The 17,096-nt window shown below is 37.4% G+C and overlaps 1 protein-coding gene across 1 annotated transcript in view; it reads right to left on the bottom strand.

The window, feature by feature from the left end:
• LOC106161264 (uncharacterized) overlaps window positions 1–17,096 on the bottom strand; it is a 298,900-nt gene that overhangs the window by 10,415 nt on the left and 271,389 nt on the right. The window contains exons 247-256 of the mRNA XM_087004995.1: window positions 12,967–17,085; window positions 7,029–7,064; window positions 6,515–6,723; window positions 5,472–5,601; window positions 4,954–5,052; window positions 3,559–3,756; window positions 3,159–3,248; window positions 2,204–2,401; window positions 1,527–1,694; window positions 328–528 (exon numbers count right to left, since the gene is read on the bottom strand). Coding sequence (XP_086861121.1) covers window positions 328–528; window positions 1,527–1,694; window positions 2,204–2,401; window positions 3,159–3,248; window positions 3,559–3,756; window positions 4,954–5,052; window positions 5,472–5,601; window positions 6,515–6,723; window positions 7,029–7,064; window positions 12,967–17,085 — 5,448 coding nt within the window. The remainder of the gene's footprint in view (window positions 1–327; window positions 529–1,526; window positions 1,695–2,203; window positions 2,402–3,158; window positions 3,249–3,558; window positions 3,757–4,953; window positions 5,053–5,471; window positions 5,602–6,514; window positions 6,724–7,028; window positions 7,065–12,966; window positions 17,086–17,096) is intronic.

Genomic DNA, 17,096 nt, shown 5'->3' with positions numbered 1-17,096 from the left:
TGCTGCTTTTAACATAAATGGAGAAGAGAAAGGACATATGCTTCTAATCTACAACAGAATTAAAGCAAGAGAATCAATAGTGTAAAAGTTAGACATTGGCATGGTTAAAGTTGTTATCATACAATTTCAAATTAATTTTTCAACAATCACAAAAATAAATGCTACTCATTTGCACATTTAAGCAATGTAGAACACCATATCATGCAGTAAACCAATTGTCATCAACACATTTGCAATATTTTTACATGTCAGTATCACACAGAAATCATAAGGTTGAACAATTTTCTTAGTCATTACTTGTTCTCACAAAAATGTCAAACAATTTACCTGTGACTGTGAGATTACATGCAGAATTAGCATCCCCTGCAGCATTGTAAGCCTCACAGACATACTCCCCTCCATCATCTGGGAATATGTCAGAAATCACCAATTTGTGCTCATCCCCTTCTGATAGAACCTTAAAATCTTTATCTTCGGGGGAGATCTCTTTGCCATTATGGACCCACACTATGTCTATGGGTTCAGTGCCTGCAAAATTGGACATGCACTACATGCTCAAATGTCAAACCATGCAGGGAGCATGGCAATGCATTCTGGGTAAGTCCAGCAACCACTGTTTTCTATGTATTTTGACAATTTACTGCATTAGTTTTCACAATTTTAAATTAATTTTTATGACAACTCTCTGGAGCCCTTAGGAACAAAGTCTTGACGATTTCTTTTAAAATTATTGTTTTACAAAGAACAACAAGGTGCAGTGTGTTTCTTTAAAATAAACTCATTCAGAAAAACTGGTTGCTTTCATTCCCAATTTATAGAAAAAACTTTTAAAAATTCAAAACAAGTATTTCCAATCCAGCATCCACAAAATGCCAAAACATTACATTTACAACTGCTTCAATACAGCCTAAATCTTTCACCTTAAGAACTTCAACCCCAATGTGATAAATACCAAAAACTCATGCAAAAAACCCATTTCTTACAAGCACAGGAATGAATCCCATGGATGATTGATTGGAGGCAGGGAGAGGGATGGAGGAGGGAAGTTCTCCTTTATACCTATGGTGTCATAACATGTAAACATCATGTTGGGAACAATTCAAATATTTTTCCAAGGTCTATGAGGTAAAAACATCAATCTGAATCTTATCAATCAGGGCTCAAACCAAATTCCTTGGGTGTACAACAAGGTAGGATATCCTGTGATGTGAAATTGAAATTCAAAAAGTTTGGATAGGGCCTACATCATCAAAATATATGGGGATGGGGGCATTCTTAACATAGTATGGCAAATTTGTGAATATATAAAAGGGGGTCATTCTTAACATCATGAGGTGATTTTGTGAACAGGGGCTTCCAATGACTAAATTCTACATGGTCAAATGCTCAAGGGGAATTTGTTTTGAAATGCCAAAATGTCTAATTGGTACTGTCATTGTCAACAACTAATTGGAAGTCATCGTTGTAAAGGGTGGGGCTTCCAAAATTGTAGGTGGTTCTACTTGGTGTTGATTGACATGACCCACCTGTCACTCTTACAACTAATTCCACTCTATCACCATCATTTGCTGTTGCATCTTCTAAGTGTTTCAGAAAGATGGGGGCCATAAGATTTTGGCCTGTAGGGGGCTCTAGCACATCCACTGGTGCTTCTGCTGATCGTGGAGAAACAACGGGAGTTGTTGATTCATCCTCTGTAATTGTCATGATTGGATGATACACAATAAACAATATAACATATAAAGCAGCATGCGACATATGCCCAATATATTTTTGCTAGATATTCTACCTTAAACCACAAAACAAGTGGAAAAATATTTTAGATAAAAATTATGATGCATTTTTCCAACACAAATATCCATGCATATCAATTTATTTACATCCCTATTAATGGAAAAATAAAGCAAACAAACCCTTCTTAAATAACTCTAGCATATTATGTATTCATCTAAGCATGGATTTTCAGCTAATCTTTAAAACAATACAGGATATTTCCTACAGAAATCAATTTCAATCTGTCAACTTTTTATCCATATGGTTGAATACTTTTTGGGCACAAAAGTCTGAAAGTCTGGCTTTCTGTAGGAAATTGAATATTATAGGGAAAAGAGATGGTTTGAGGAGGGAAAAGAATGAAAGAACATGCATTTTCCTTTGAATAATGAGCCTGAACCAGCAACATTCCCTGGAACATCATACATACCATTAACAGTTATAACAGCTTTGGTCTGATCCTTGCCCTCCTCGTTTGACGCAATGCAGACATATTCACCCGTGTCCTCTGGGAAGGCTTCATTAATCTTCAAGATGGCAGTTTCTCCGTCAAACTGCATCTCATGATCTCTTGATGGCTGGATTATTTTACCACTCATTTCCCAGTGTACATCAGGTGTGGGGAAACCTGGAATGAAACAAATGTGATTTAAGAAAAGAGATCCAACCAGATGATCTTCTTTATTAGCAGTGGTGCAGTTCATACTTATAACTGATGACAAGGCAAAATAATAACTAGCTGTTAAGTATTAAATAACAATATTATACCACTTTACACCCCCTACCCGCATTGCACCTTCTCAAAGAACACCGTGCACATCTTTGTTGAAACATAATTGGTTGACAACCCTTTAATGTGATCCAAACCATGTATGTATATATATATATATATATATATATATATATATATATATATATATATATATATATATATATATATATATATATATATATATATATATATATCATATTACCCATGAAATCAACTATACCATGCTAACATGGTGATAAGGGTTACATTGGGCAACAAACATATCAAATAAAAAATATATTGCAAATAAAATGTTTTGATTTGAATTTTAGTAGTTAGTAAAACTGAGTTATTCAACAAGTAATATTGCCAAAAATCATAAATAATGTAAAATGGGGATTTTGTGCTGTTACATAATTTCTTTTCTGATATGTTCAAAGATTGAGTACACATTTATAAATTTCAGTTTCATGGTGGTGTTTTTGAACATGTCAAGTACTTTTAAATTAACAGTACCAGTTTTTGTCAATTCAATACTGTAACATTGCATCCACAGCATGTCAGAATTACTGATTTAAATATATTAATGTATATATCAATATAAATGTTAAATGTAAATTCTGAAAATACTAACCTGTGACTTTACACTCCAATATCACAGTGTCACCATCTAAAACAGTCATGGACTTCAAATGCTTGGTAAACTCAGGAGGAATGTGTTTGGCTACAAAAAAGATACATTACATTTTTACATTTAACAGTAGCATAAAGGCTGATGCCAAAGAGGGAAGGGGGAGAAATCAACTTCCCCTCACTAATGGTCATATTGAGAATCTCACAATAAGCCACATCATATATTGTAAACTGTAAATTTACAAAACAATTATGTGTAACATATGAGTAACTACAGATGTGAAATTTTTGTTACTGGTGTGCCTTTTCACCAATTCATTTTTCAACAAAATTCAAGACAAAGTCTCTTCATGAATAAAGAAGCAATGATTTCCCAATTAAAAGGGGGAAAAAAAACTCACGTTGTACTGTGACTTGTGCAGTGCTCCTACTCTCTCCAGCAGAGTTCTTGGCCACACATTCGTATTTGGCAGTGTCCTCCACTGTGGATTTCTGTATCACCAACTTGGCAACATTTTCATCATAACTCTGTACTAGTTGGTCTGAAGGTCGCAGAAGGCGGTGGTTCTTGTTCCATGTCACAGTAGGGGTGGGGTTGCCTGCAGAGAGAGATAATTTTTGTAATGAAGTGAATGAGGAGACTGTGTTTAAATTTTTTTGAAATGAGAAATGTTGGAAGTTGAAATAATGGTTTGAATTGCTGTGATAATTGTAATATACTTGGCTCTGAATCAACACATTCCAGCAAGTATAATGAGTATATAGCTTTAAACAGCAATCATTAATTAGCTTAAGGAATTAAAAAGGACTTCATAACATTTACCCCCTGTGTAACGTCTTTATCTAATATTTAATTTTTAATCACACACACACACACACACACACACACACACACACACCATTTCATAAAAAGATGAGTAAAAAATGAAATATTTGGTTTTCATCTTTATTCTCATGAAATAACCTATAATGAGAGAGGGGGAGGGGAGTGATATGATGGCAAATAGATGAAGGGAAACACTGAAGAAAAAGCTCGTTTTTTGTTTAGTTCAAATTCTTTTTTCTCAAAATAAATGTAGCAGAATGCACCATTTTAACAGTAATGATCAGTTGATACATTATTTACAACACACTGTACAAGTAAAGCTTCCTGACAATATCTCATTACATTTTTATCGAAGTCTCATCAGCCCTTGCACAATAGATCATCATGAAAACTGCACAATCTACAGATGGATCAAATACAAATTTAAGAAATACATCCAACAGGACATTTCCAAAAGTCAAACACCATCACTAAATGAATCCATCTTTAAGGCATGGGTAGGCAAAACAGGCAATAAAGCACCATACACAAGCAACTGATTACACAGTTCAAGGTCTGTGGCCAAGCTAAAGGAGAAAATGCCCTCAGTAATGTTTCTAAAGAAGTATTAACATCAGATACACAAGCAATGTCAAGGGCCCTATATACAAGAGTCCTATTGAAAAGATTGTCATTCTTTGATGGTTGATGAAATTTTCTCGAGACACAGATAATATGGCATTTATGAACGATATCATTCCAAGCTTAAGTTTACATTAGTGGTTGAACTTATTGGACCTATTATGTTCAGTTGATTAAGTTACAGCAGGCTGACTTATATGTCTGATTGGAATGAAGCAATTAAATGAAAGGGCAGTATTATCACTTTAAATTTCCCCTGATCTATTTCAGTTTTCTATAGCTTGATTTACAATGGCAGTACAAATAGATAGATCAATAAGAGAGAGAGAGAGAGAGAGAGAGACTATACCTGTCACAATGCATTCCAGTGTGATAGTTTCTCCTGCTTTTGTACTCAGGTCTTCAATGTTTTTCTCAAACTCAGGTGCTTGTCTTCTTTTACGTTTTTCTGAAGAAGGTGGTCACCATTTCATTTTTATGCACTATTATTAGGACCATTCTACTCATATAACACATTGTAATATAAATGGTTTCAACTATTCCATCAGATTCCACTCTTTTAAAAAGAAATTAAACACTGCTGTGTTGTGTTTGTGTGTTTGGGTGTGTCAGTGTGTACCTAATACACAGTTAGAAATGTAAATGTGCTGACGGTTAAAAAAAATTAATTTTTCCACCACTGCTTTAGTACATTTTTATCTCACTATGTGTTGCTTAAAATACACCATTCCAATGCTGCTCTATCCTGGTATTACAACTTAAATAAGGTATGCCATTAGGTCCATAAAATTCTGAACAAAACAGCCTCACATAATGATATCAATGATGTAGCATACATAATACCACAGGAATCACCCTGGTACTTACCATATACTGAGAGTTCCATGGTGACAGTGTCTGAACCGGCGCAGTTACTAACAGTGCAGCTGTAGTCTGCAGCATCCTCCAGAGTTATATCACTGATCTCGAAGTAGTGGAAGCCATGGCGCTCATGAATCTGAAAAAATATGGGCCATTCACTACATGATGTATGAAGATATTTATGTTGTATTTATGATGAACTTTCTAAATATATCAAACTGTCTGACTGATAGGGTTTAATGATACTAGGTATTAATGGTGAACATCAATTGTCATAGTAAAAATACTATCAGTTTTAAAATTGTTGCTATTATCAGTGTTGCAATGAGAGTTCCTATGAACATTTGCATAATTATATGCTAACGCCATTTCAAAAATCCATTAACAGAAATGTGCCCTTGTTATGGCTGCATGATATATTGCCACATCTTTCTGTGATCATGGAGTTATATCACACTACTACCAGAAAGTTCTGTATTCACTTAGTGCATTGCTAGTTTTATGTTTGTTTACAACCTGCAGAGAACAATCCAGTTATAAAATGAAAACCCATTTTGGTATTCATCATACTTAAATAGGACCTTTTTCTTAGACTATATAATGAAACATGTCATATCAGTATGGTAAAATAAATAAATGGATGAATGGATTCAGTAATAGTATACATTTGACCATTAATTCTCTAAAAGATGTACAAGTTAATAGGAAAATAGTCAAGAGCCAAAGTCAAGAGGACTATTTTAAAGCATGTTCACAACAAGGCTAACATAAACTGTATACAGACTAAATAATGATACTAAATGACATGATTGAATAGGGTTCCAGATCCCCTATAAAGAAAACTGGTTGACTGGTGATGGGATTTTGTCATCAGCCAGTCTAAGTCAGTCCAGTTGTGAATTAGCCTTACATAAAAATGCTAATGTCAAAATGGAATTAGGCTTTCAGGTTCAAATCTCTGTGCACTTGTTTTCATCTTTCTGAGGACAAAATCATGCACAAACTATTCCTGAATGATTACAAGCAATAAATGTGAATCTATCCCATACCTTGTACTTGCCACTATCTTGTAGTGCTTGCCCATCTTTTTTCCAAGTCAACTGTGGTGCAGGGCGACCCTCAACTGATGCCTTAAACTTGGCTGTCTGTCCCTCGTCTATGAACTGCTTCCTCGGTTTGATAATGAAATGGGGAGCAATTTCACGGCCTGTTTTCCTTGCTTCTCTTTTCTCTCCTATTGTGTCGGAGGTTTTGACTGCTGGGGAGAAAGAATACAACACTGAGGAGGTATTTCATTTATGACAAGTCATTTAATAACAAACAGAGAGAAAAGTATACTATTATCAACAATAAAAATGCAATTCCAAGCCATGTTGATTTAAGAAATGTTTAGAAATTTCAGTGTCTGAATAAAAAAGTTCAAATGCCACACACGTTTTACATCACAAAACATTCAACAAATAAGTATGGCAATGAATGTGTTGGAAACATACCTTGGTGCTCTAATGCATTATATTTTGAAAAATAAGTAAAATGTGTATTGCACTATACTCATGTCCTCACCTTCAGATGCATCTTCTTCATCTTTCCCTTCTGCACCTAAAAAAATATACATTAATAAATATAAACACTGTTTTACTAGATATCTGTAGGTTTTTTCTTAAGCTTAGATCAACATGCCAATTGTGCTTATTTTTTTTATACCTGAGCATCAAACCCCAGGCAAATAGATTTTAGTTGGTGCCCTTAGGCCTTGTTTCTTAGTGATATGGGTAGCAATGCTGTATGTACAAATATGAAGAAAGCCCATGCAAACAAAATGGGTGATGAACAAAACTGATCAAACAATGTCTCGTAACTTACCACGCCTTCAGCTCACCTTGAATATAAATCTCTTTTCTTTGAAAAATCTTAATTAACATTTATCAAGTTGATTAAATGAAAAAAGTTGTATATTTACCTCTGTCTTTAATTGCATGATTCTCCTGCTGGCCTACCCCATTTCTACTCTTACTCTGACCTATGTTAACCCTTGATGTATTACTAACTAATCTGTCTTGCTGCCGCCTTAATCTAGCCTCCCTAAGTCGATCATTTACTGCAGTGGCTGCAGCTGTAGTCTTAGATGCATGTTTGCTACGAATATTTTGCCTTATTTCTGATAACTGTTCCATATCTTGGCCATTGCTGCCAGATTGTTTAGATATGCTATTGTAAGTAACTACAGTATCAGTGCTCACTGATGTAGTGTCAGTAGAGGCCAACACACCGACATTGCTCTCTCTACTGTTACTGCTTACTGATGCTGACAACTGGTCTACATCTTCCCCAGCACAATCAGAATGCATCGTCAGCGTGTCACTTGCATCTATAATATCATCACCCTCTGATTTAGTATCAGTGGAACCCAACACATCAACACTACTGTCCATATTGCTACTGCTAACAGAAAAGTTCAGTTGGGGAGATACAACAGAGTCAAAGTAAACTACAACTTTCCCATCCACAGTATCAATACCACTCCCATCCTGATGGACTAAAGTGATAACATTATCATTCTGGTTGTGACCATTTATTGGGGCAGGTGCTTCTTGAACCGAAGTCACATCTTTAAATGCCTCATCCGATTGATGCAGTGAAGCAGACGACACAATCACCACCAAATCCAAGGGAGATCTCTCTGATATTATGTCATTTCCAATGTCTTCAGTGATGGGTTGACATGCTGTGTCATAGAACATAGTGCTGTCATTGGAAGTATCATTGTCATTGCCCATGGGCCAATGGCTTCCTTCAGTGCCTTGGGATTGCATACCTGTCTGCTGGACTGATTTTAATGTTACTACGGAGGGTGGGATATTTTGGACTGTATCAGTGCATTGTTCCCTATGTGTATATGTGTTACCTTGAGCTATATCATTGTTGAGATGCTCTTTGCTAAACTGTTGCATTGATTCTGATGTTTCTATAGAAGCCTGAACAACTTGACTTGCATCATCACATTGGTCACAGTCCACCTGCTTTCTATCACTGCCCTGATGCTCTGTATTTAACTGCTGCACTGGTTTTGAAGTTTCTAAAGAAGGTGTGTTATTCTGTTTTGTACTAATGAATTGTGCCCAGGGTGCATTACCCAACATTTCAGTGCTACTGTTGGCTGTGATATTTACATTTGCATTACCTGATGGGTCTTTTCCTTGGGGAACAGTAGACCTATGTTCTATGTCAACATCTCTTAAGTGACCAGCAGAAGCTGGGCTTAAGGCATCTAAAGCATCATATTTTTTTAGATCTAAACCTCCAGATTCTAAACCAATGGACCTGACATCAACATTAGGACTTCCCTCTGAGTAATGATTTTCATTCACGCCAACACTATTAAGTTCAGTATTATTTTGTAACTTTTTCAGCTCTCTGGCTATTCTAGCAGCCTTCTCCATGTCTGTCATACTTTCATTAAGGCCAACATCTTGAAGACTTCCTGTGCTCTTCAGGACTTCTTGTCGCAGTGGTTCCAGTTTCATTACACTGGACCTCCTGTACTTTTGTTTCAGCGAAGCTTTACGGCTGTGGGAGGGGGTACTAGAAAGGCTGCTCCCTGGGGATGTAGAGTTACTAGGTGGCTGGTAAAAACTTAGAGAGTCAGAAGTACTGCGGGTATGTTTATGCTGCCTAGGTGAACTGGGATCACTGTTGGGTTCTAATTTTCTCTGAGAGTGTGGCGTGTTAGGGCCACTGCTCCCAGGTTTGCGTTTGTAAGGCAGAGGGGAGTGAGCTGTACTGGGGTTGCGCTGAGAGCGACTTCTGCGTAAGCGTCCTCCATTTTGGCTGCCATTAGCAAACAAGGACTGCATTCCCATGCGAGGGATACTCAGGCTATGGGAGAGCTGCCCCTCATTTCTCTTGTCTTTATCATCTCTCCTGTTATCACCATCATCATAATCATTACTTTCAGATGTATGATGTATGATTTGTACTACAGGGGGTACATCACATTGTGCCAGGGTTGCTTCAGCACAGACTCCTACAGCAATATTGGCCTTAGCGCTATTTGAAGTAACAGAGGTACCCATTGTTGGAACATCTCTAGGACATACATAGGTTATGTGGGCGTGCTCATCTAATACATCTCCCAGGGTTTGTGTTTTGTCATCTTTTAGGGACATAAGGCTAGGTACATGGGATGTTTTTTGTAAACAATCAGTTGAATTTTCCCCAGTACTATAAACATTTGTTGCAACACCTCTGGCTGTGTCTCTGGATACAGTGGCCTTGTCACTTGGAGCTGTATTTTTGTTTATTTTCTTTGTATCAGTGACAGTTGGGCTTATTTGGGGAGGGATATCTAAATATAGATGTCCCCTGGTGTGGTTTGGTGTCAGTGATTTTGGCAACAGTTCCTGTGTCACTTCTTTAGTTCTATGTTTAGAGTCCTTGTCTTTTTCACTACTTGTGGTTGTCACTACAGTGATGTTATTCAGTCCAGAGGATGTCTGGTTCTCTTGAATCTGAGTTAACTGGACCTTTCCACTAGACAAAATTTTGTGGTTAGAAAGCAAAACACTACTGTCACTGTCAACCTTCCTCTTTTCATCAGATTCTTTTCTGCTTGAAAACACTGCCTCTGAATGCCTTCTGGCTAATTTCTTACTTCTAATTTTGTTTTCCTCTGGTAGACTTAATTCTGTCCCACTTTCTGAGAAACATCTTGGTCTTTCTCTCATTTTACTGTTTTGTTTCTTCTGAGATCTGTAAGCAGGCAGCCACCTTGCCCGAGAAGCAATGTTTATTGCTGTATATTCACTGCCATCTGCATCAGTTGTCTTATCAATGACTTTTCTTGTTTTAATTGGCAGGCTAGAGTGCCCAGGGTGGCTCGTGCTGCCAGACTCACTCACAGACCTAATCCTGAACTCGTATTCAGTGTCTGGAGTTAAATCCACAATGTCATACTGCGTTCCCTGACAATGATTTGTGGAATTTTTCCATTTTTTACTCCCTATTTTCCGAACCTGTACAACGTATGCTATGACTGGTGGCGAGCCCAACCAAGATGGTGCCAAGCGCCACTTAATGGTGACAGATTTGTGAGTGACTTGGACCACCTCAGGGCTTGTCTGTGGGGGTAGCAGTGCCATCTGCTCACCCACTGGGTAATCACCATTCCCCTCAGCCTTTGAGCTTACACTTCCCATGTTCCGCCTGGAATAGTCCTGCAGGTTGAATAGTTTTTTATAGCTGATGACCAAAATATGCTGGTCACAAACTGGACTGAACAATGGCTTGGAGCTATACTGAAGTACACTTTGCAAAGTACAAGACCTGTAGATACTCATAATCCCTCTCTACACAAATCACAGTAAAGAAGAAAGACAAACTGAAAATGTTGGATAACAACAGTTAAGGCGAACCTTTGTTTGCAAATTGACTTGAGAAATGAATGTACATAAAAGTTGTCTTAATGTATGATGTTTGCTGGCGAGTTGAAGTTGGGACTCCATGATTACAACACAGACTCGATCAAAATCAAACCATCCTATATTTACTTGACCAAACGGTATCCTATTTTGTTAAATATCATATAACATATTTATATTCAATCATACATTGGTTTATTATGTACTATCATTTTACTTTGTGAATATTATATAACTTTTATGTGCAAATCCATGGTTGCATTTGTCCTAGTTCCTGTTTTGGAGACAATATTTGGCATATTATATATTAGGTACAAACTTTGAGGTTTACATACTTCTTTAATGGCAGTAGTTGGGACATCAAATAAACTTAATTTGGTAGAAATAAGCCTATTTCTTTAACATCATCACATCTCGCAGTTGTTGCACATCAGTGGCATTACCTGAACATATTGCAAAATACATTTTATATCTTTTTCTTGTAAGTTATTTCCTTTTTTATTTCAGTTCGAGTGATCTAATTCAATAAGAACCCATCTTATCTTTCAAAAATTTTAATTGATTCTTAGTGGACACCATTTATGTAACATGGTTTAGGGTAATATAATTTTTAAATATATTTAGATTGAGTGGTTACTTACCAAATATACCCCATGAGTGAAAATTGTAACAGGATTGTTCACCATTCAGGATATGAGTACTTTATTAGACATAAATTTAATTTGACATCTTATTTCTGAAATAAGATGTCACATTAAAAAATTTGTTTTAATATTGGACTAATTGTGTGGCATGACTTCTAATCAAAGGTGAGCACAAGTTTTGCATGTAAAAAGTAATTTTTATCCTCTGTGAAATAAACATCCCTTCTGTGACATTTCATGACATGTCACAAAACACAATGGCAGTAGACTGATGTTGCACTATAAGTGCCCTAACCTCAATATTTCCCTCACTATTTCCGTCTCATAGGAATTTGCCTTTTTTAAAACCCAGGCTGCCTACAGGTATGCAATTTATATCAAATCACCTGTAGGAATTTACAAGTGTAGCTTATTCATAGCAGGTGTGACACACATTACAGCAATTTTCTAATGAACAGTTACTCCCTATATAGAATAAATATTTCTTTTTGAAATTACCACCAGTTTTACATAATAATAAGAGAGTTCAACCATAAAGATTGAAAGATGAAACAGGCACAAGTTAAGTGCACCTGCCATCTGCCTATATATTATGCTTGATCTTTATCCATTTTCTTAGCCAGTGATTTTTGTTAATTTACATCTAACCTTACGGGGCCATAGGACACACTCCCCTCTATCTGATGTCCATAACAAGGCTTAAAAAACACTTTTTATCTACTTAAAAATATTTTAATTTAAAACCTTGTGCCCTCTTTCCCATTGGCAGAAGATATAAATTTGAAACTGATGAAATAATTCAGACTCAACTGCTCACCTCTTATGAATTCCAAATTTACTTTGTACAACTCTTCAGTCAGCTTTTTGGACAGAATCCCCTGGCATCTTCCTATGCATTTAACTCTGCACAACTCATTGACTTTTCACTGAGACATACACATATGATGAAGTGCATATAAGACCATGGTTTACGCACAGATGAAATCCAAATGTAATTCTGGAAATGATTTCTCACCAAATACTTGTGTAACCTGGGATTTATCACTGGTTGGTGTGCCATAATCGGAGTATATCAGGAGTATTTGTATCACAAACAAATTACTGGATGTAAGCTAAGTGATTGTAAATTGACTGGAGATAATGACCAGCCATGGGAATCTAGTTTGACATTTTAAAATGTAAATATTCATCATGTGAATAAAATTATTCCTGCATTTCCTAATTGCCACTGAAATTTAGTTGCTTTTTTACAGCACTCTGACTACCCTAACAACTTACCTGGATAAAAAAGCCGCCTAAAATGTACTGATAAGCAAAGGCAGTTAAAACCATATTCACAGAAAACAAAATATTCACTTACCTTTTGCTCCCCTTTTTTAAGAGAAATCCTAATACAGGAGATAATGCAAAAGTTGCGTAATAAACAAAAACAATACACACCATGCTTTTCAATCTGCAGTCCACCATGCACAACAGGTCCCACCATGCCTAGTGCTGAAACCTTCATGCCCATCTTTGGGGTGCCACCTCTGGGAGAGGCTGGGGACCCAGGGTGCTGGATTTCTCCTTTAATGGGCTGAGGTGCAAGGTTGTCATTTAAGTCTTTAGTATCCTTTCCCACTGAATCTGCTGATTCAAACTTGGAGATCTTGCTAAGTAACTTGTTATGGCTTTTATTGTTACTCATTGTAGCAGGGTTTTCATCTTTTATAGAAATTTTCCCTACTGTCTCATCCTTATTTAGTCTTTTGGGTTGCATTGGTTTATCCTCTTTGGGTTCATCGCCATCAAAAGAAGAAAACTTTGCAAGTCTGTCTCCCAGCTTAGAACTTTCATGGCGAGCTGGCACCTTTGATTTATTGGAAATTTCCCTTGGTTTAACAGACATGATCTCTTCCTTTTCCATTGAATCTTGGAAAATGGCAGCTCTGGATTTCAGACTTCCAGTAACTTTTATGTTTTTAGTTTTTGGAGGTGTCTTTCGTGCAACTTCACTTTCTGTTGTCTCCATGAATACTGATGCCTTTGCCAGAAAAGCATTTTGTTTCTGAGAGCATGGCAATTCTTTACCCTTAGGCTTCTCCATTTCCCTATTCATTGGCAACGTGGAAGCTGGTTTCATTTGGTCTGCATTCAATACAGATTTTGAAGGTGTTTGACTAGACCCAGCATGAGTATCAATTGAGTTTTTATCAAGCTTTTGTGATTCACTGAACCAAGAGACAACATGGCTTTGCTCAGATTTTTTATGACTATTGCCCTCAACTTTGACAGAGTCAACAACCATATCTTGGGTATCTTTTTCATTTAACTGCTCAATTACTTGATCAGCTTGGTCTCTTTTTAAAGGGCTACTTTTAGTGCGACTGCCCTTGGACAGCATAGAGGTCCACAAGGGGATTTCCTCCTCATCTGCTTCCCAGTCACGGCTGCCACTGCTGCTGCTGGTGCTCTTATGAGTAGAAAGAATGGGTAAAGACTCTTCTTGTTCATCTTTAAATGTGGGAACAGGCTCTTCTTGCACATCATCTTCTGCTTCTTTTACATCTTTAGTTTCAGTTGCAATTGCTTGGCTTATTTTAGATCTGGCAATGTACTCCTCATCTTCTTGACAGCTATCAACTTCTGTATCACTGCCAGAATCATCCTCTTCATCCTCAGAGGAAGATATGTTCCTAGGAACATCAGGAATAATAGTCTTATTTGTTTCTAACTGCATTTCAGGCTGATCTAGGGGTGAAGAGACACCAGCACCATCTGACTTCCCAAGTGACCTTTCAGCACTACTGTAAAGTTTTGTATCAACTGGCCTATCCTTTGCAAAAGCTTGAGCAGTTTTGTCCATGCTTATAGTGCTATATCTTCCAGTAGGTGCCTGCTGTTTCTCTAAATCCCTCCCTTTGTTTTTGTCATGTTCCTCGGCAGATGGAGAAGGCTTTTGCTCAGCGTCTGGTTCTCTCTTTCTCAAAACGCTTCTGTATGAGAATTTATTATCCTCAATCTTTTGTTCTGTTTTCTTTGATGCACCATCAATTTTTTGGTTATTCTTTTTCAGCACACTCCTGTACTGGACTTTATTTTCCTCTGTTTGTGGTTCTCTTTTCCCCAGTAATTTGTTTACTTGGTCTGGATTGGCATCGTAAGCCTTAGTTTCACATTTTTCGCTGCTGCCTTTTTTAAGTACATCTCTAAATGGGAATTTGTGTTCACTGGTTCTTGGCTTTTCAATAGATTTGTTGGGAACATTTTGGACCTTCTTCAGAACAACACTTTCCCTGAGAGTTTTTTCCTTTTCAACAAATAATTTTTCAGAAGGTTTCTCAAAAGAAGATGCTCGCCTCTGCATATTTAAGGGCCCCTGGTCAGTCTTAGACTCTGTAATGTCTCCTTCTACAGACCCTGACCTCATTCTTGGTTCTATAAGTCTTGTCATGTCTGGGTTTTTGCTTATCAATTTTGTCTCTGTTTTGAGCATTTTATCAGAAATTCTATCAGCTGATTTTGGTGTAATTCTGGGCACACTATCAGCATTTTTGACTATTGGTTTTTCCTCTGTTTTTGGCTCCAATAACTCAACATTATCTTTATTTGGTTTGGCCTTCAAGTCCTTTCTTTCTAGTTGTCCATTTGATGTAACCTTTGTTTCCTTTGTGACACCAAATGCAACGCCTAATTCTGTCAACTTAGGTGCTTCGGACTTTGATGCTTGTTCAAACCTTGCTGCCAGGGCTCCAAACTTATTCCTGCTATTGGCAGGCAGATCTTTCAAAGAAGACCTTGGCACAGTAACATTTTCCACTAGCTTTCTCAAGGTATTGTCTTTCATCACCTTGGTAGAGATTGCTGTTGGTGCATGCTGTTCTGTATGAAAAGCCTTTGTTTTTGCCTCCAAATTTGAGCCACGATTATGACTATCCCTTGATAAGTAAGAGTTGGGCTCTAAATGATTCACCTGAGACTGTTTTGAAACAGCAGCATCCTGATTAGGTGACACAGTTTTTAGATTGACACCAAAATGTGAGGACGTTGTAGGCTCTGATGTACGGCGGAAAAACGTATCTGGAAGGGTTTTAGAACTTGGTTTGTTTGCCCTGTTGTGAATATCATATTTTTCTGGTTCAGATACTTCTGCATGGTTATGAGTTTTAATCTCAACAGCAGTGTGAGTCGTAGGTTGTTCTGAGCTGCTGGCAATTCTTGTGCTAGATGCATTGGCTGTACCCACTTTCACTGACCCATACACTTGAGGTTGTCTTACAGTTTTGGCAGTGACTGGTTCATGAACCTGGGGTGTGCTTGATCTATAGAGGGGACTATCTGTCTTGGATCTGCTTTCTGTGTATACTTTCTTTTTTCTCACTTCTGAATCATCTTTGTTATAGGATGCAGGGTCATTTGTCTCTGATTTTATAACAGCACCAATATATGCTGCTGCTCTGGCTTTGATTCCTCCTGTTTCTTTTGGAGGTGGCCATTCTTTTTCAAGTTTTTGGTGAGACTTGGGCTGAAAGGCAGACAACTGTTTTCCAGGTTTTTCACCATTACCATTTAGTTTATTCTGAGATCTCTTTGAGTATTCTGATATCCAAGGAGAATGGTCTCTATCTTTTGAGTCCATATTCAGATTCTGGGCAAGCTTGGTTGTTTTCTCTTCTTTTCCTAATCTTTGTGATAGCACACCAGTGTGTTTTCCACGAGTGGCACTAGTGTCACCATGTTTGTGGTCAACAAGATTTTTATCAGGGCTTTTTTCACTGTTGTAGCCAGATGTATATGATGATGATGATGAGGAAGAAAGTGATGATCTATTACTGCCTGGCTGTAGGTTGGTATCTATATGCACAGCAAATGTTGGCATTTCATGGGGCACTGGAACAACTTTAAAGGTGCTACTGTCATTGTGCATCACTTCTGTGACTGCACCATTGCAAATCTTAAATTCAATGGATGCTGATTCCTTTTGTGGGAAAAGTCTTTCTTCAGACTTTGATGCTCTGATCTTGGTTTGATAGGTGACAGTTTGTCCAGGCCTATTTGGAGTATTATCAAAGTTGCTTTTCTGCGTTTGTGAATTTTGTTCAAACTTTTCCTTCAGTTTTGAATACTTGTCTTGTCCTCCATCTTGATTTGATCTGCTTGGAAGGTTCAAATGACCTTTCTTCCACTTTGAAGCAGCAGATTCATTGCTACCGTGATCTATTTTATGTCCATTCCACTTATTAGAGCCCGTTTCATCAAAACTCTTACTAGAACTTAGATGAATTCCTTTGGCTGGATAAACTTTCCCTTTAGTATCCACTTCCAATGAAATTTCTTCAAACTTCTTTTTGGCAGCACTTGAAGGATTTGGGGAAACAAACACAGTTTTTGTAGTTGATGCAGTGGTGGGAGGTGGTATTAAAACATGCAAAGGTTGCTTGGCCTCAGCCGCATTAAACTTTTCCAACCTGTCTTTCAAGGAAGGTGCCTGTATGCCACTTTTGCCAAACTTATGCGCCATTTTGAACTCCGTCTTGCTGGATGGGATGACTCTAGGTTTGGGGCTGGGATCAACTGCTTCTAAAATAAAC

The sequence above is a fragment of the Lingula anatina genome, chromosome 2, assembly GCF_051362555.1.
Source record: "Lingula anatina isolate TDL-2025a chromosome 2, LinAna3.0, whole genome shotgun sequence".
Classification (NCBI taxonomy): Eukaryota; Metazoa; Brachiopoda; class Lingulata; order Lingulida; family Lingulidae; genus Lingula; species Lingula anatina.
Note: the sequence above shows the minus strand (reverse complement) of the source record. Positions and strands in the feature narration are given on the sequence as shown.